The 20,830-nt window shown below is 38.8% G+C and overlaps 1 protein-coding gene across 32 annotated transcripts in view; it reads right to left on the bottom strand.

The window, feature by feature from the left end:
• LOC139751952 (uncharacterized) overlaps nt 1-20,830 on the bottom strand; it is a 331,514-nt gene that overhangs the window by 174,213 nt on the left and 136,471 nt on the right. Inside the window, exons 5-6 of one of the 32 annotated variants that reach the window (XM_071667669.1) lie at nt 7,055-7,495; nt 6,505-6,642 (exon numbers count right to left, since the gene is read on the bottom strand). The exons of 29 other annotated variants lie outside the window; for them this stretch is intronic. In XM_071667669.1, coding sequence (XP_071523770.1) covers nt 7,058-7,495 — 438 coding nt within the window. In that variant the 3' untranslated portion in view covers nt 6,505-6,642; nt 7,055-7,057. Of the gene's footprint in view, nt 1-6,195; nt 6,643-7,054; nt 7,496-12,834; nt 13,420-20,830 lie in introns of those variants that run through there. 2 more of the 32 variants (XM_071667672.1, XM_071667692.1) reach the window with 2 other exon arrangements.

Raw genomic sequence — 20,830 nt, 5'->3', positions numbered from 1 at the left:
ACAACTCTACCCATAGCCCACGCCTCGCAACCATACAACATTGTTGGAACCACTATTCCTTCAAACATACCCATTTTTGCTTTCCGAGATAATGTTCTCGACTTCCACACATTCTTCAAGGCTCCCAGGATTTTTGCCCCCTCCTCCACCCCATGATTCACTTCCACTTCCATGGTTTCATCCGCTGCCAGATCCACTCCCAGATATCTAAAACACTTTACTTCCTCCAGTTTTTCTCCATTCAAACTTACCTCCCAATTGACTTGACCCTCAACCCTACTGTACCTAATTACCTTGTTCTTATTCACATTTACTCTTAACTTTCTTCTTTCACACACTTTACCAAACTCAGTCACCAGCTTCTGCAGTTTCTCACATGAATCAGCCACCAGCGCTGTATCATCAGCGAACAAATATATATATATTTAGATACCTGGGAGTGGATTTAGCAGCGAATGGAACCATGGAAGCGGAAGTGAGCTACAGTGTGGGGGAGGGGCAAAGATTCTGGAAGAGAAGAAGAATGTGTGGAAGGAGAGAACATTATCTTGGAGAGCAAAAATAGGTATGTTTGAAGGAATAGTAGTTCAAACAGTGTTTTATGGTTGTGAGGCATGAGGTATAGATAGGGTTGTATGGAGAAGGGTGGATGTTTCGGAAGTGAAATGTTTGAGGACAATATATAGTGTGCGGTGGTTTGATCAAGTAAGTAATGAAAGGGTAAGAGATATGTGTGGTAGTAAAAAGAGTGTAGTTGAGAGAGCAGAAGAGGGTGTGTTGGCTTTGGACATATGGAGAGAATGTGTGAGGATAGGCTGACAAAGAGGATATGTGTCAGAGGAGGAGGGAACAAGGAGAAGTAGGAGACCAAATTGGAGGTGAAAGGATGGAGTGAACAAGATTTTGAGCAATTGGGGCCTGAACATAAGGAGGGTGAAAGGCATGCCAGGGACAGAGTGAATTGGAATGATGTATACCGGGGACAACATGCTGTCAATGGACTGATCCAGGATATGTGAAGCGTCTGGGGTAAACCATGGAAAGGTCTGTGGGGCCTGAATGTGGATAGGGAACTCTGGTTTCAGTGCATTACACATGAAAGATGGAGACTGAGTGTGAACAAATGTGACCTTTTATGTCTGTTTTCCTGGTGCAACTTCACTGAAGCAGGGGGTAACCATGCTGTTTTCCTGTGGGGCAGGATGGCGCCAAATGAAGGCAAGCAAGTATGAGTATGTACATGTGTATGTACATATATGTCTGTGTATGTTGATAAGTATATGTGCATATGTGCAGCGTTTATTCATATATATGTGAATATGAGTGGATGGGCCATTCTTCGTCTGTTTCCTGGTACTACCTTGCTGAAGCGGGAAACAGCTATTATGTATAATAAAGTAAAATAATATATAAATATATATATATATATATATATATATATATATATATATATATATATATATATATATATATATATATATATATATTTCATACTATTTGCCATTTCCCGCGATAGCAAGGTAGCGTTAAGAACAGAGGACTGGGCCTTTGAGGGAATATCCTCACCTGCCCCCCTTCTCTGTTCATTCTTTTGGAAAATTAAAAAAAAAATATATATATGTATATATATATATATATATATATATATACACACACACATACATATATACATGAACATGTGGGCATACACACATGTTCATAACAACCTCTGGAATGTCCAGAGGTGTGGGAACCCATTAGGCCTAATGGTCTGGCTCTCCACTCTGTTGTCCTGCCCTAAAATATCCCTTACACCATAACCACAAAGACACACACACACACATACATATGTACACGAACATGTGGGCACACAAACATGTTCGTAACAATGTATATATATATTTATTTATTTATATTTACTTTGCTTTGTCGCTGTCTCCCGCGTTAGTGAGGTAGCGCATGGAAACAGATGGAAGAATGGCCCATCCCACCCTGATACACATGTATGCGCATGTTCAGGCCCCGATTGCTCAAAATCTTTTTCACTCCGTCCTTTCACTTCCAATCTGGTCTCCCACTTCTCATTCCCTCCACCTCTGACACATATATCCTCTTGGTCAATCTTTCCTCACTCATTCTCTCCATGTGACCAAACCATTTCAAAACACCCTCTTCTGCTCTCTCAACCACGCTCTTTTTATTACCACACATTTCTCTTACCCTTTCATTACTTACTCAATCAAACCACTTCACACTTCACAGCACATATTGCCCTCAAACATCTTATCTCCAACACATCCACCCTCCCTCACACAACTCTATCTATAGCCCACGCCTCACAACCATATAACATAGCTGGAACCACTATTCCTTCAAACATACCCATACCCCTCTCATCCCCATACCCTGTTGGGGATGAGAGAGCTTGGGAAGTGAAACATACCCATACCCCTCTCATCCCCATACCCTGTTGGGGATGAGAGAGCTTGGGAAGTGAGTCAGTTGTTGTTCGCTGATGATACAGCGCTGGTGGCTGATTCATGTGAGAAACTGCAGAAGCTGGTGACTGAGTTTGGTAAAGTGTGTGAAAGAAGAAAGTTAAGAGTAAATGTGAATAAGAGCAAGGTTATTAGGTACAGTAGGGTTGAGGGTCAATTCAATTGGGAGGTGAGTTTGAATGGAGAAAAACTGGAGGAAGTGAAGTGTTTTAGATATCTGGGAGTGGATCTGGCAGCGGATGGAACCATGGAAGCGGAAGTGGATCATAGGGTGGGGGAGGGGGGCAAAAATTCTGGGAGCCTTGAAGAATGTGTGGAAGTCGAGAACATTATCTCGGAAAGCAAAAATGGGTATGTTTGAAGGAATAGTGGTTCCAACAATGTTGTATGGTTGCGAGGCGTGGACTATGGATAGAGTTGTGCGCAGGAGGATGGATGTGCTGGAAATGAGATGTTTGAGGACAATGTGTGGTGTGAGGTGGTTTGATCGAGTAAGTAACATAAGGGTAAGAGAGATTTGTGGAAATAAAAAGAGCTTGGTTGAGAGAGCAGAAGAGGGTGTTTTGAAATGGTTTGGTCACATGGAGAGAATGAGTGAGGAAAGATTGACCAAGAGGATATACGTGTCGGAGGTGGAGGGAACGAGGAGAAGAGGGAGACCAAATTGGAGGTGGAAAGATGGAGTGAAAAAGATTTTGTGTGATCGGGGCCTGAACATACAGGAGGGTGAAAGGAGGGCAAAGAATAGAGTGAATTGGAGCGATGTGGTATACCGGGGTTGACGTGCTGTCAGTGGATTGAATCAAGGCATGTGTATGGGGGTGGGTTGGGCCATTTCTTCCGTCTGTTTCCTTGCGCTACCTCGCAAACGTGGGAGACAGCGACAAAAAAAAAAAAAATATATATATATATATATATATATATATATATATTTATATTGCAGTGGAATCTATTAAAAAAAGGGGGTGATTGTATTGTTGACTGGTTGGGAAGGTTATTTAATGTATGTATGACTAATGGTGAGGTGCCTGAGGATTGGCGGAATGTGTGCATAGTGCCATTGTACAAAGGCAAAGGGGATAAGAGTGAGTGCTCAAATTACAGAGGTATAAGTTTGTTGAGTATTCCTGGTAAATTATATGGGAGGGTATTGATTGAGAGCGTGAAGGCATGTACAGAGCATCAGATTGGGGAAGAGCAGTGTGGTTCCAGATTGGGAAAGCAGTGAAGTGGTAGAGGATGTGTGGATCTGGTGTTTGCTTTGAAGAATGTATGTGAGAAATACTTAGAAAAGCAAATGGATCTGTATGTAGCATTTATGGTTCTGGAGAAGGCATATGACAGAGTTGATAGAGATGCTCAGTGGAAGGTATTAAGAATATATGGTGTGGGAGGCAAGTTGTTAGAAGCAGTGAAAAGTTTTTATCGAGGATGTAAGGCAGGTGTACATGTAGGAAGAGAGGAAAGTGATTGGTTCTCAGTGAATGTAGGTTTGCGGCAGGGGTGTGTGATGTCTCCATGGTTGTTTAATTTGTTTATGGATGGGGTTGTTAGGGAGGTAAATGCAAGAGTTTTGGAAAGAGGGGCAACTCTGCAGTCTGTTGTGGATGAGAGAGCTTGGGAAGTGAGTCAGTTGTTGTTCGCTGATGATACAGCACTGGTGGCTGATTCATGTGAGAAACTGCCGAAGCTGGTGACTGACTTTGGTAAAGTGTGTGAAAGAAGAAAGTTAAGAGTAAATGTGAGTAAAAGCAAGGCTATTAGGTACAGTAGGGTTGAGGGTCAAATAAATTGGGAGTTAAGTTTGAATGGAGAAAAACTGGAGGAAGTAAAGTGTTTTAGATATCTGGGAGTGGATCTGGCAGCGGATGGAACCATGGAAGCGGAAGTGAATCATAGGGTGGGGGAGGGGGCGAAAATCCTGGGAGCCTTGAAGAATGTTTGGAAGTCGAGAACATTATCTCGGAAAGCAAAAATGGGTATGTTTGAAGGAATAGTGGTTCCAACAATGTTGTATGGTTGTGAGGCGTGGACTATGGATAGAGTTGTGCGCAGGAGGATGGATGTGCTGGAAATGAGATGTTTGAGGACAATGTGTGGTGTGAGGTGGTTTGATCGAGTAAGTAACGTAAGGGTAAGAGAGATGTTTGGAAATAAAAAGAGCGTGGTTGAGAGAGCAGAAGAGGGTGTTTTGAAATGGTTTGGTCACATGGAGAGAATGAGTGAGGAAAGATTGACCAAGAGGATATATGTGTCGGAGGTGGAGGGAACGAGGAGAAGAGGGAGACCAAATTGGAGGTGGAAAGATGGAGTGAAAAAGATTTTGTGTGATCGGGGCCTGAACATGCAGGAGGGTGAAAGGAGGGCAAAGAATAGAGTGAATTGGAGCGATGTGGTATACCGGGGTTGACGTGCTGTCAGTGGATTGAATCAAGGCATGTGTATGGGGGTGGGTTGGGCCATTTCTTTCGTCTGTTTCCTTGCGCTACCTCGCAAACACGGGAGACAGCGACAAAGCAAAAAAAAAAAAAAATATATATATATATATATATATATATATATATATATATATATATATATATATATATATATATATATATATATATATGCACAATCATCACTGGAAAAGAAATAAAAAACTTTTCCTATTTCTTTTTCCAGTGGTGATTGTGCAAATATATCTCTTCACAGTGAATTTTATGCTATTACACATAACAGCTAGAGACTGAGTGTGAACAAATGTGGCCTTTTTTTGTCTGTTTTCCTGGCACTACCTCACTAAAGCAGGGAGATACCAATGCTATTTCCTGGGGGGCAGGATAGTGACAGGAATGGATGAAGGCATGCAAGTATGAATATGTACATGTGTATATATGTATATCGTCTGTATATGTATATACTGATATGTATATGTATGTACATGTGCATGTATGGGCATCTATGTATATCTGTGTACATGAGTGGATGGGCCATTCTTCATATATTTCCTGGCGCTACCTCACTGATGCAGGAAACAGCGAATAAATATAATGATAATAACAATAATATATATATATATATATATATATATATATATATATATATATATATATATATATATATATATATTCTTTCTCCCCTATCCCCTATTCCCTGCATGTCGTAGATGATGATTAAAAGGGAAGGGAGCGGGGGGCTGGAAATCTTCCCCTCTCCGTTTTTTTTTTTTTTCGCCCAAAGGAAGGAACAGAGAAGGGGGCTGGGTGAGGATGTTCCCTCGGAGGCCCAGTCCTCTGTTCTTGGCGCTACCTCGCTGAGGCAGGAGATGGCGAATAGTAGTGTGAAATATGATGATGATATATATATGCCAGATTCTGTTTGCATATGGTAACACCCTGAGTGAAAAAGGCTTTCACACTGATGTATCACTGTCTGTAGGTGAAAGAGAGTAAAGTTTCATGAAGGAACACCTCTCTATTGGAGTCTATCATCTCTCTGCTACTGATTGTAGTCAAGCCTTGAGGCTGCAAGAGCCACATAAAAATGGTTCTGGAGTTGTATAATAATAATAACAATAATAATAAATTAATAATAATAATGATAAAATCAAATAAAGAAATAATAATAATAATAATAATAATAATAATAATAATAATAATAATGTGTATATAATCATTCACTGATGTTTCAAAAACAGTTTTAATTGCAGATGATATCTATAAGAGAGTCAAAACCTTTAGATCACTTGAATGATTCAATAGCACTACAATCATTGCACATATGGAGTTTTCCTTGGTTCCTGCTCCTTTGGCTCTTGCTCCACTGACTCCATCTGATTTGGATGTACTGCCCTCACATGATGCTTCAAATGAGAATTTTGTGCTGAAGCATATGGGCAAAATTTACACTGATATGGCTTTTCTCCAGTATGGGTTCTTAAGTGAAAGAGTAAATGTGCTCTTTGAGCTGCCCGATACGAACAGTGGGAACAGGCATATGGTTTCTCGCCTGTATGAGTCCGAACATGAGAGTTGAGGTGAACTCGTTGTGATGCCCGGTACGAACAGTGAGGACATGCATACGGTTTTTCACCAGTGTGAGTCCGCAGGTGTGTGTTGAGATGGTCACGGCGGTACGTGGAATAAGAGCAGATCGGGCAGGCGTAGGGCTTCTCCACATTGAGAGCCTGCAAGGAGATGCCTCATATTAGGTTTTTCCCCTTAATAATCTTAAATAATCAAGCCTAGCTTTTCTGTTTGTCTCAATTGTCAATTTGCAATATTATGCAGTAAGAGACAACAACTACAATGAGCTTTTAGTCATTATCTTTCATCTTATTCAACTCCCAACAACAAAATCATCTAATCAATGCAGTAGAGCATCTGAACAGCAGCAGCTACACTGTGATTCTTCTGGAAGACTGCTTGAGCCAACCTGCTTTCAATGCAAGATATGGCATACTGAACACAGCTAAATAGACATGAATCTCATACTTCTGTCTCTGTGAAGTAAAGCAAATTTGAATACGTACAAACATTCAAAAAGCATTAAATCTTCTCTCTATTATGCACTGGAAAATAAAGCAAGAAACAACAGACCTATTAGTTGTCTTCAGTATGCACTCGAACATGATCCTGAAGATGCGTATGCTGAGATGCTCGGTATGGACAGTGTGGACAAGAAAAGGGTCGATCTCCAAAGTGAGTACGCAAATGAGTTGTCAGATGACTTCTCTGAGCTGCTTTATAGTCACAATTAGGACATGCAAAAGGCTTTTCTCCAGTGTGACGACGGACATGTTTTGTAAGAATGTAATTTGTTCTAGCAGCATATGGGCAATGAGGGCACTGAAAAGGCTTCTCTCCAGTATGAATCCTAATATGTTCAAGAAGATGAATACGTTGAGAGGCTCGGTAGGGGCAGTGGGGACATGCATAGGGCTTCTCTCCAATGGAAGTCCGAAGATGCAAGTTGACATTTTGCTTGCTGATTGAAGAATAAGAGAAGTGGTAGGTGTAGGGCTTTTCCACATTGAGAGCCTGTAAGGAGATGGCTCGAATTAGCTTCTTCTCATATGTGTTCCTGAAACGCAACCTTATAACTTGTACTGAAATATCTATATCTATGCAAGTAGCAGGGCACATTATTGTGCCCATTTCCCAACTGCTGACCATCATATGATGTTGCAATATAACATTTCTCTTCTAAATAAGCCAAGAGCTTACAGAATCTCATTATATATGGATATCCAGTTTATGCAAAGACTTGAGGACATTAAAATTTTTCATATCTTTTCTTCATTTGTGTCAAAAAAATAAAAAACAAAAAAACATCACATATTAATAATAATTTCTTCATCCATAGCAACATAACATTGTTTTTGCTACATCTCTTTTCTATCTGAATATCAGCACCCTAACCCTATTATACTGAAGATGAGTTTAACCTGAACCTTACATGCTTGTCTTCATTAATGGACAGTGATGATGAGGGTGTAAGAAGATAAGGGTTTAGAGATGGCCTCTAAAGTGACTGACCCAAGAGGGTCAGGTCAAAGGCAAGAGGATTTAGTGGTGAAGATGAGGGTGAAAACAGCCTTTGAGGTGACTGATCTGTAAAGTCAAAGACGAATGGTGTCAAAAGTAAAGATGAACACTGAAGTGACCCATAAGGGTCTGGTCTAAGGCCAGTGGTGTTGTAGGTGGAGTGATACCAGGATGTGGGGAAGTGGACCTTTCCTTTGATCTGTAAAGGTAAGACCATAGGCCAGCAATGAGAATATAATACAAAGGGCCTTTGACTTCATAGGAGCAAGTCAGGGGAAAGTGTTCTCCAGAGTGCTATAAGTAAAGATGAGGGTGTACTGAAGCTAAGGATGCAGAAGATTGCCTTTGAAATGAACTATAAGGGTGAGAGAAAGAGGTCTCTGACATGACCATAAATGAATATGATGCCAGGTGACAGTTTTGAGGGAGACGCACTGCATTCACATATGCATGTGGGCATATCAATACAACAAGTATGTTCAGAGAAATGTGCATGATAGATAATTATCATCCCTTTCACTGTCACACAACTAGCAACATTTGCCAATTACATAAAATGTATTCTGTCAACTCTCATATCCTTATGAAACCATTTTTGCATGATCCCCCTTTTCACAGTAAAAGACTGATACAGCCATTCCTTCACTAAAACAATCAAAATGGTTTAACCAAAATAAATAAGCAATGAAATGTAAGCTGATTTCCATAATCCTTATGACATGAATTTAAACTTTTTCCAATTTCAACTTAAAAGCTTTATAATTTCCCAAACCTATGGCATCATCTTTTTCTTTTCTAAACATGCTATGTGTGTATGATTACCATTTTGTGAAATACGGGGAAGGAATTCTACACTCATTGGGCCCCATCTCTTGAACAATTTTTTTTTACCATCAAACAACTTTATAAACAATTATACAGTTAGCAATCATATTTCTAAAACTAAACTTAATTCATTTATCCACTACACTGATGCCATAAAAGTGTTTCTTTATATCTTGCTGAACACATTTCTTGCTTAGATTCTCATTATGGTCTCTGGTAGCTCCATCCTTGACTCTATCAAAGAACTGTTCACTCTCAACATAATCAAATTGATTTGCAACATACAAGCTACAACCAAGTCACCCTTAACTCTTCTCTGTTCCATGATAAATAAGTTTATGGCCCTATAACTCCCAAAACTGTCTATGTTCTCTTTATTCTGGTGCCATCTTTGATGTCCCCTGGGCTGTGTCCACTGTGTAAAAGTGCATTTACTAAGCTCTATAAGTTTATTCTACTTTTGGCCAAAAATATGCTGTAAATACTTTGCTGAACATTTCTATAGCAAGGTACTAAAAAGTAAATGTAATTTTTGCTAGTTAAGAATTTACCTAATTTACATTATTTGATTATCAAGATGGAGGTTTAATGGAAGGTATAAGTACACTGTTAACTCTGAAGTCCCTTTCATAAAAAAAATTCTGTAGCTTATTTACTGCTACTTAACATTCATACTGAAGCCTTTTTAATTTGTTTCCCATTTTCATTATTTTGCATTTAGGTAACATTCATACAGAAGCCTTCTTAATTTGTTTCCCATCTTTATTAATTTGCATTTACAGTCCTGCTGAATTTTATCAACCATGTATCGGATTGACCTCAAAATCTTTCTAGGTCTTATTCCTGCCTGAAGATCCAGCTTCCTTACTAGCCTTACATCAATTCATTCAATTACTGGCCTTCTGGTGTTAAATGCTCTCTGACAGGGTAAGGGACACATAATCCATCCATTCTTCTCTTCTGTCAAAAACAGATTACCCTCTCTCTAAGTCTGATTTGTTATGCATATTCTCCCTTCCCCATATCCACGTTATTTTTGACTTGGTTAATTCCTCTTATTCATTTGTGGATCCAATTGCTTTTTGATTATCTTTCCCAACGTTTTACACATCAGACTAGTCAGAAACCAATCTGTACATAATTCAGTACAATTTTCTGATTTCATTTTTCACAAAGGTACATCTATTCCCTTAGTGCTACACCTTCTCCAGTGTCATACTATAAAATATTTCTGGCACCTCAACAAATACATCTCCATATTTTTCCAGCAAACATGGATAAACTTCATCAGAACTGTGAGCCAAACATGGGTCTGGGCCTTCTAGCAGTCTGCTTATATCTGTTCTAGCAATTTCAGTGTTTTCCTTCTCTTACTACATTTCATTGGTGTTGAATAGCAGAACTTGACATGCAGCTCCTTGAATATCTCTTATATCATACCCAACAACTCTCCCTTCTGAATTCCTTTGCCCCATTAGCTGCTCTTTAAACAACAATCTGCTTCCAATGAACTTATGTTAAAAGCTTTGATTCATTATTTGCCTTGCCATATTATTCTGTTCACTGTGCCTCCTTTCTTGCTCTCTAATACCTTTCAAATACTGGCTGGTGGAAGAACCACTTTTATCTCCAAAGTACATCCCTAAGCTTTTCTGCTTTCTGACAGTCATATTGAGCAATAACATTCTTCTCTAACTTTCTCTTTATTTACAACTTAAAGGTAACCATACAATTCCTTCCCTATAAACTTCACATGAACTTCCATAGCAGTAACCAACATCATGACTAAGGAACCCCCTTCTTAATTCTATCGATTCATTTCTCACTGGCTGTGAAGTTTCCACAATTATAGCTCCTTGGTGAGTCTGGTTTCTTCTCTAATTAAACATGCAATCAAACTCAGCAATTACATAATCATTTTCAAAATTATGATCCATCTATAACATTCTTCATCTCCGCACTGTTGTGAGAAGATACAGTCAAGGTGATGTTTCAGCCCCTCTGATTTAAGTGCGCTAAGTGACCTAATTGAAATTTTTTTCCTATACATGTCTTTACAACCTGCATCTCCAATACCCTATATATCCATGGGAATCAGAATACTCCCACTCTATATAAATGAAACCCCTAACAATTAAAGTTTTATTACATAACATGTAGTGATGTTGCGAGTGCTACCCAGGACCTCTTTCCAAAGGCTCTTCCAGCCCAAACTACAATACCTCCAAAAGCAGGAAAATGTGAACTCTGGAGAGGAAAGTTCTTTGATGAGACTGTACTCCCACCAATCAAAGCCTTGCAAAAGATGACTTTACACTTGTGAAGTAACCTCAAGTGGGCAGTCCAGTAACACATACATACATACACACACATATATGTGAGTAAAATATTTATATATATATATATATATATATATATATATATATATATATATATTATTTTTTTTTATTATTATTATACTTTGTCGCTGTCTCCCGCGTTTGCGAGGTAGCGCAAGGAAACAGACGAAATGAAATGGCCCAACCCCCCCATACACATGTATATACATACGTCCACACACGCAAATATACATACCTACACAGTTTTCCATGGCTTACCCCAGACGCTTCACATGCCTTGATTCAATCCACTGACAGCACGTCAACCCCGGTATACCACATCGCTCCAATTCACTCTATTCCTTGCCCTCCTTTCACCCTCCTGCATGTTCAGGCCCCGATCACACAAAATCTTTTTCACTCCATCTTTCCACCTCCAATTTGGTCTCCCTCTTCTCCTTGTTCCCTCCACCTCCGACACATATATCCTCTTGGTCAATCTTTCCTCACTCATCCTCTCCATGTGCCCAAACCACTTCAAAACACCCTCTTCTGCACTCTCAACCACGCTCTTTTTATTTCCACACATCTCTCTTACCCTTACGTTACTCACTCGATCAAACCACCTCACACCACACATTGTCCTCAAACATCTCATTTCCAGCACATCCATCCTCCTGCACACAACTCTATCCATAGCCCACACCTCGCAACCATACAACATTGTTGGAACCACTATTCCTTCAAACATACCCATTTTTGCTTTCCGAGATAATGTTCTCGACTTCCAAACATTCTTCAAGGCTCCCAGAATTTTCGCCCCCACCCTATGCTTCACTTCCGCTTCCATGATTCCATCCGCTGCCAAATCCACTCCCAGATATCTAAAACACTTCACTTCTTCCAGTTTTTCTCCATTCACACTTACCTCCCACTTGACTTGACCCTCAACCCTAATGTACCTAATAACCTTGCTCTTATTCACATTTACTCTCAACTTTCTTCTTTTACACACTTTACCAAACTCAGTCACCAGCTTCTGCAGTTTCTCACATGAATCAGCCACCAGCGCTGTATCATCAGCGAACAACAACTGACTCACTTCCCAAGCTCTCTCATCCACAACAGACTTCATACTTGCCCCTCTTTCCAAAACTCTTGCATTTACCTCCCTAACAACCCCATCCATAAACAAATAAAACAACCATGGAGACATCACACACCCCTGCCACAAACCTACATTCACTGAGAACCAATCACTTTCCTCTCTTCCTACACGTACACATGCCTTACATCCTCGATAAAAACTTTTCACTGCTTCTAACAACTTGCCTTCCACACCATATATTCTTAATACCTTCCACAGAGCATCTCTATCAACTCTATCATATGCCTTCTCCAGATCCATAAATGCTACATACAAATCCATATGCTTTTCTAAGTATTTCTCACATACATTCTTCAAAGTAAACACCTGATCCACACATCCTCTACCACTTCTGAAACCACACTGCTCTTCCCCAATCTGATGCTCTGTACATGCCTTCACCCTCTCAATCAATACCCTCCCATATAATTTACCAGGAATACTCAACAAACTTATACCTCTGTGTGTGTATACATATATATATATATATATATATATATATATATATATATATATATATATATATATACTTTTAAAACAATATTGAAGGTATTCCAAGAATATGGGTATTCTCTGAAGATACTTTTTACATGAACTGGTAAGGGGATCACAATGTAAGTAGCTATCACAATAACTTAAATTTAAAGTTCTACTAAAATACATGAGCTCTTCAAAAATGCTACGACGAAGCAGCTTGAATTTAAGAGCCACTTCCCTTAAAGATGCCTACCTCATGAAACTTTTAAAGTATTAGCTATATCAAAATGACAAGACATTCCTCCCTCCCACCCTCATTCACAATGTTACATACACAATTGAATTTGTCTGCTTTGTAACTTATTCTAAGGTTAATAAAATGTCAACATGTGAATGTCATGAAGATGCCTGCGTAATGATGAGTTTCGACTAGCAGCATACGGACAATGAGGGCATGTATAGGGCTTTTCTCCTGTATGAGTACGTATATGTTTCTTAAGATCATTGCTAATTGCAGCTGCATAGGGGCAGTGCGGACATTTAAATGGCTTTTCCCCAGTATGGATCCGAAGGTGTGCATTCAGGTGATCTCGACGATATGAAGAATAAGAGCAGAGGTTGCAGGCGAAAGGTTTTTCCACATTGAGAGCCTGTAAGGAGAGGCCCACAATTAGCCACAAAACTAAAAGGGAAAACTTTAACATTCCTAATGACCATATGAAATTTTATGAACTAAAATGGTTTTGTTTAACAAGGATGTCTATCATCTTGTTAAAGAATTTGCCTTAAGAAAAAAAGATAAAAAACATTTCAATACACACATACATGTATGTATGGATGTATGTATATCTGTCTATCTCTAAAAGTTTTACTAGGCTCTGCATGGTATCTAAAACACCTCGCTTTCTCCAAGTTTTCTTCATTTAAACAGACACCCCAACCAACCTGTTTCTTTGCACTACTAAAACCTACTAACCTTGCATTTATTCACATTCACTCTTAAGTTTCTCCTTCAACATATTCAACCAAATGCAAAAACCATTTTCTGCAGTTCCTCACTCAAATCTGCCACCAGCAAACTGTAAGTGATGTGCCTTCCAAGCAACCACACCCACAACAGACTTCAGACCTTTCCCTATGAGCCCTCCCATCAACTTCCCTCACCACCTCAACCATAAACAGTGGTGACATCTGACACCCTGGCAGCAAATCCACCTTCAATTGGAACCTCTCACCCTCATCTCTATCTATTCACTCACACATCTTACTCTCCACAAAAACTCATCTGCTTCTCGTAGTTTTTCAACAGCAATATATTCCTAAATACTTAAAAAAAAAAGGAAAAAATTCTATCAACCCTATCATAAACAAATTAAGTATCAACCCTATTATAAACTTTCTCAAGATTTTTATATGCCACATACCAACCCTCCTGTTCTGTCTCAAAAACATTCTTCAAAGCAAGCAAACACCTCATATGCACATCCTCTACCACACACGAACTGCACTGTTCCTCCCCAGTCTGATGCCCTGTGCAAGCCCCAACGGTTCTATCACTATTCTCCCTTCCAACTCACCCAGTACACTCAACAAATCTATAGCTCTGTAACTTGAACATTCATCCTTGCCTTTATACAATGGTATTATATAGTTTTCTTTTGCCAATCCTCAGGCACCATAACAAGATCCATATTTACACTGAAAATCCTAACTAGCCATTTGAAAACATAATCACCCAATTTCTTATGAAATTCATCAATACCATTCACTCCAGCCACCTTGACACAATTCATCTTATGTAAGGCTTTCACAACCTTTCTCTTTTCACCAAACCACTTGCCATGACACTCTCACTTTACATACCTCCCTGATCAAAACACCCAACAACTGCCACCTTATTACCTAACATAGCCAACAACCCTGCTATAAACTTCCTCTATCCCTCTTTACCTCATCTCTGCCTATCATCATCTCCCCATTTGCCCTCTTCGTCAATGTTCCCATTTGCACTTAATTTTTATCAATCTCCTTCCATAAGGTTTTCTTAATTCTCCCTGGAATTTGCCGATACTCACTCTGATACACTCTCAATAGCATCTTTGAGCTTCTTTACAAGTAATGACCCACCTTAAGGGGAATGGAAATAATCCTGCTTCAGTCAAAATATGATGTGAATAGTTTAACAAATATCTTATCCATAAACTTGAATGCAATTTTAACAGAGTTTACATCTTTCACAATTCTGATGAGTAGCTCTGGCAAAGATTTAGCACAATATTGAACCAAAGATCTCTTTTAGACACATATTCCTGTAGCTATTTCCTGCTAAGTAGTATTCATAACTGGGTCGTCTTTCAACGAAATCCATATTCACTAAACTGCACTAACTTGGCGACTGAAATTCATCCATTTATCACACCGACTTTGAAGTTTGCCCAGGTCTATCTTTTAACTGATGCAACAAATCTCATTCTATATTTTATTCATGACCTAAACATCATCCACAAACATGTTTAGGAGCGAGTCTAGTCCATCTGGCAAGTCATTCATACACAATAGCAGTGGGCCCATGATAAGCCCTGCACAAACCTCTAATAAATTCAGCCCAATCTATGAATGCATCTCTTACCTGCATCCTTTTTTTTTCCCCCAGAGGTAATTTTCTATCTAATAAAGTGTCTGCCCCTTGTTCCTACTGCTCTAACTCCTTCATCAACCTCTAATAAGGTACAGTGTCAAAGGATTTTTGAATTTAAGAACAAACAGTATATTCGATCACTGCTTTGACCCAAGATGGATCAGTCATATAATTCTAAAAGATATGTAATGCAAGATATCATTTCCCTGAAACGGTATCATAACCCAATCGATAGTTTCTCCTTTGCAAGTTGTCATTCACTGTCTTCAAATATCTTTTCCAGTTTTACGAACCATACCCATTAGTGCAACAAGCCGGTAGTTTAGCATGATTTCCTGACCTTTTCATAACTAAAGGCATGATGTTTGTTTTCTTCCATATATCTGAAACTACCCCTTCCTCTAGTGTTCCAAAGAAAAGCTTGAGGTGCCTAGCAAAAGCCTCTGCACCTTTCTTCAGTACGTGTATAAGGAAATGGCAGGGGTCTAATTACGTATATTCTTGAGATATCAATCTAATTTCCTCTTTAAAACTAATGTTTGAAATACCATTTCCAACAACTGCTAGTAAAGGACAGGTCTCATATGTACACAGAACCATCTCTATCTCTGCCAAACATATTTCCACATCTTACAAGCAAAGATCACCTATTCACCAACCACTTTATCATTAAACTAGGTCTAACACCGATTTCAATTAGCATTCTATATTTCTCGTGTCTGTTCATTAATATAATGAGCACATATTATATGCCCCATCAATTTTCATTTTCAATTAGTGAAAGAAATAAAATTCTTTTTAGCTCCATATTCTTACATACCTGCACTCTTAAATGTCAGGAGTTGTCATGATGATTGTGTAGCTGGTGCTGGGTGTCGCCATGTGAGTGTTAGGTTTTGGAGGCTTATCATAAACCCAATAATATTTCAAATTCTTACTGTAACTATAACTAAAGTGTCTCTTGGTTAACACAGATGCTTATTACCAAGAATTCCACTATCTGGATACAAATCTTAAGTGCAGATATCAATGTAAATAAAAGCATAACAGACAGAGGATGGATGTAAGGGGATGCAGCCTCTCTCTCTCTGTCTGTTCCTTGAGAGAGAGAGAGAGAGAGAGAGAGAGAGAGAGAGAGAGAGAGAGAGAGAGAGAGAGTGTGTGTGTGTGTGTGTGTGTGTGTGTGTGTGTGTGTGTGTGTGTGTGTGTGCGTGCGTGCGTGCGTGCGTGCGTGCGTGCGTGCGTGCGTGCGTGCGTGCGTGTGTGTGTGTGTGTAAATGTGAAAATGTATGTAAATAGGTATAAATAGTAATTATAAATAGAATCCAATTTAGTGAACATGGTTTATGAAAATTATCCCCAGACATTTCTTTTTCTGTCAATACCTCTACAGCCATATCAGTCTTATGTTATGTTAGCTTACGAGTTTCTATATGTCTTTTCCATTTACATGAATTTTTCTCACATGATGGGTCATCACTGAACATGCATAAAACGCTCCCTCCACTCCACTTCCTTGCCTTCTCTGCCATCACTTTCTAGGGGCTTTACAAGTTAACTTTAGCACTACCCTATAACTATATATAAGTTATGTTAGCACATCTTATGTATATAAACTTTATTTTTACATACATTGCTTTCAATCTATAAGAGGAAACAAAGTCTGAATACCTCACATTTTAATTTTTAGTTCATACCATGAGCAATTTTCACAAAGGTACCTGGCTTCTAACACTTTCACTGTGCTTATTACATATATATTTTTTTCATGTTTTTTTCCACTAAAAAAAATTAACAGAATATTTCTATATCATATATCATTAAATAAAATGCCTAAAAAATAGTATACTTTCCTCTATATTGGTGTGGGAGACCATAAGATGTCGATGAGGGTAGGTCCTGGTTGGCTGCATGGATACTCCTTATTCATGAAAGCCCTATACATGATGATTATCAGTTTTATCCAGGTGAAGTATGGTTTACAAACACCTACACACTTTACACATTTTATGAGTTTTCTATGAGTGCAATTTCACATTACATACATATCTAATCTTTTTCTTTATGCATTCACTTTTACACAGATAGCATCATCTACAGTAATAATGGAAAAACTTTTTCATTAAAAACATGAACAATATGAGAACAAGTGTCTTTTTCTGTAAAAACTGACCTCAGTTGTTATGGTGTAAAAATCTAGCTTACTGCCATGACAAAAGTTACACTTTCTTTGGCAATTCATGGGTGACTGTGATGCATGGTATTATTTTCAGCTTTGCTACTTGGACGCTAGTGACGTCTATGGACAAGGTGGTTACAAAATCCACTGGGAATTTAAATAAGGATGTGAAACTTTTGAGCCTAAACAGTGGCTCAATAAAATAAAAAGGCAATCATACTTTCTTTGATAATCTGAGCGATTATCACGAGTGAATTTTTTCCTAGTGCCATCTGCGGGTAAGATGGAATCTCATATCAGCTGAGAATCCATGAGTGCAAAGATTTAAAGAAACAAATGTAGCTCATTGCAATATGCTATGGCCAGCCGAAATATGACCGGTACAAGGAAAGTGTTAAGGTTTAAAGGATGATGCAGAAGAACTACTCTCTTTCTTGAGCAAAACAGGCATGCCTACAGCTCAGCAAGTGCTGTCTGTGTATGAAAAATATCTAATTACAGTAACAGGATCAGTGACAGCTCATTGTTCAGTAAAAATAAAGATTAAATGAACTGTGGTTCAAAAGTAAGAATACTTTACAAGTGTGGTTCAGCACCTTTAGAAATGCTGGCAACTTGGATCATGAATTTCCCATATCAGCCACTTATAATTACCATGTGCATGCAAAGCATACGTCATTATTGCTGACATCTCAATCCACAGTTATAAGATCCATCTTTTCTTCATATAAATTTGTCTCATAAATTCTGCTCTTACAATGTCTAGGACAAAAAGAAGTGATACTGCTGAACAGTGTTGTACAAACAAAAGCATATTACCTTAAGTAGTACACCAGGCTTAGTCTCTGAATGTCATCTAACTCTGAACCTGGGGCCAAATCCAAACTGCTCAGATGAGTCAATGGTCGACCAAACTGCTGTAAGCCATGACATCAAGCCCCATGTAACCACCACAGCCTAGCTGGTCTGGTGCACATTGTCAATAATTACCCCTCTTAAAAAATTTCTCCACTGTGTATCCTACAGTGTTTCCGATGGCTGTAGATACTGTGTTCAACAGTCTTGGGCCCTGGTTGCTTGAAGTGTTTATCTATCTATATCTCTAATGCTCATTCCCTTTGGGAACTCTCTCAAGGGAGTAGCCAAGGCAAAAAGAATCTACACAACTGTTAAACTCCAATGCTGCTTCTTAGCCTTTAGTGCCTCACCTTAACAGGCCACTGGCAGGAGGCAACTCCAGCGCAGTGTTTTTCAGAGACTCTTAACTAATGTTTACACTAACTACTACCTAATGTGTTCAAACTAACAACTTCTACCAAAAGATTCAATCCAAAGCTCCAGTCTAAAGTTCCTAACTATTACTTCGGTCTATTGATCCTACCATTTTACTAAAAGGCAGGACTAGAGCACTATGCTCACCATAGGAAAATCTACGACTTATGAATGAGCTGCATGAGCAGTGTTGTCCAGTATCTTGTGTGACAAGAAGAGACTGTATGTTTGTGGACAGAGAGGTGTTTCCTCTGTGTTTTTCACATCTGATTTTAGGGGCCATATTCTACAAGAGTCTTCCATGCATGCCAAGTTAATAGGTAATTACTTTTGAGTGAAAGTTGGGGATCATACCTTCTATGGTAAATGAAGATATACAGCCTCACATATTTTGCCCCCCCCCCCCTTTTTTTTTCTTACAAGCAATCAAAAAAATCTTCTGAAAACTTTACATGTGCAATTTTGCTAGTCTTACAAAGTAATGAAAGTAGCATCTATGATCTTCCTTTCTTGTCTAGTACAAACTGTCAATACTTACCCCTCTTATATTTCCTCAATGTATTCAGTTATCTTGGGCCTCAGCTGTGCGATTTCTTTTTTTCACTTGGGTGCTTTTTACACCTTTTGATTTTTAGGATATTCTACAACTCTCTACCATACCTGTCATGTGTATACGCAATCATCTTTGAGTGTCGGTTGGGACCATAACTTCTATGATTATCCAGAGACAAATGATGATATACCTCCTATCTGTGCTCTGCAGAGTATAGCCTTTGATTTTAGTCCTTTCGAGAAGTCAATTTCTCAGCCTCAGTGATTTAAATCCTTCCCAGTTGTTCATTCTCTTCATGTTATTAATACTCACTCTAAAATATCATTTCAACACTTTCTAGTTCCAGAATTTTGCCTGCTTTGCATGGTAAAGTTAGTACACAACAGAACTGTATAGTATTCATGAAAGTATTAGTAACCTGGGGATAGGGGATGAAGAATACTTCCCACGTATTCCCTGCGTGTCGTAGAAGGCGACTAAAAGGGGAGGGAGCGGGGGGGGCTGGAAATCCTCCCCTCTCATTTTTTTGTTTTTTTTTCCAAAAGAAGGAACAGAGTGGGGCCAGGCGAGGATATTCCACAAAGGCCCAGTCCTCTGTTCTTAACGCTACCTCGCTAACGCGGGAAATGGCGAATAGTTTAAAAGAAAGAAAAGAAATTAGTAACCTGAAGAGCATCATATCTGGCTTTTCCTTTCTCATCTTGAAAGTCTACAAAATCCATTCTACCCATTTTTTTTTGGAAAGGTAACTGCTGTCATCTCTGGCTTTTACTTTCTTGTCCTGAAAGTCTACAAAATCCATTCAACCATCCTTTTGGAGGAGGCAACTGTTGCCTTGTTTTGTTTACTGAGGGTAAGGTCGTCAGGCATTATTATTGAGATGTTTCATGTTGTTAAATCATGATATGATGGTCTCTGTGTCCGTCTCTTCTGTATTGCTCTAATTTTCATTCTCAGGTATACCTTATCACCACAGAAAAGCATGTTGTTTCTCGGTCTTTTGCAGATGAGATTTACAGACATTCTAGCATCATAGGCAAATGATGATATTAAACTATGATTAATTTTTGTCAATGCCAATTTTTGATAACCCGCTATGCACAAAGTCATTAGCCCCTACAAAAGATGGATTGCAATATCTACCTCTTGCTTCTCCTGTTGCCTTAACCACATTGTAATGACCAAAAGAACTCTTTTGATGGGTTTTTTTCCAAAGGAAAGAACAGAGAAGGGGGCTGGATGAGGATGTTTCCTCAGAGGCCCAGTCCTCTGTTCTTAACGCGACCTCGCTGACACGGGAAATGGCAAATAGTATGAAAGAAAGAAAAAGATATATATATATATATATATATATATATATATATTATATATATATATATACATTTATTTATTTTATTTTATTTTATTATACTTTTTTTA

Source organism: Panulirus ornatus, chromosome 12 (genome assembly GCF_036320965.1).
Source record: "Panulirus ornatus isolate Po-2019 chromosome 12, ASM3632096v1, whole genome shotgun sequence".
Taxonomy (NCBI): domain Eukaryota; kingdom Metazoa; phylum Arthropoda; class Malacostraca; order Decapoda; family Palinuridae; genus Panulirus; species Panulirus ornatus.
Note: the sequence above shows the minus strand (reverse complement) of the source record. Positions and strands in the feature narration are given on the sequence as shown.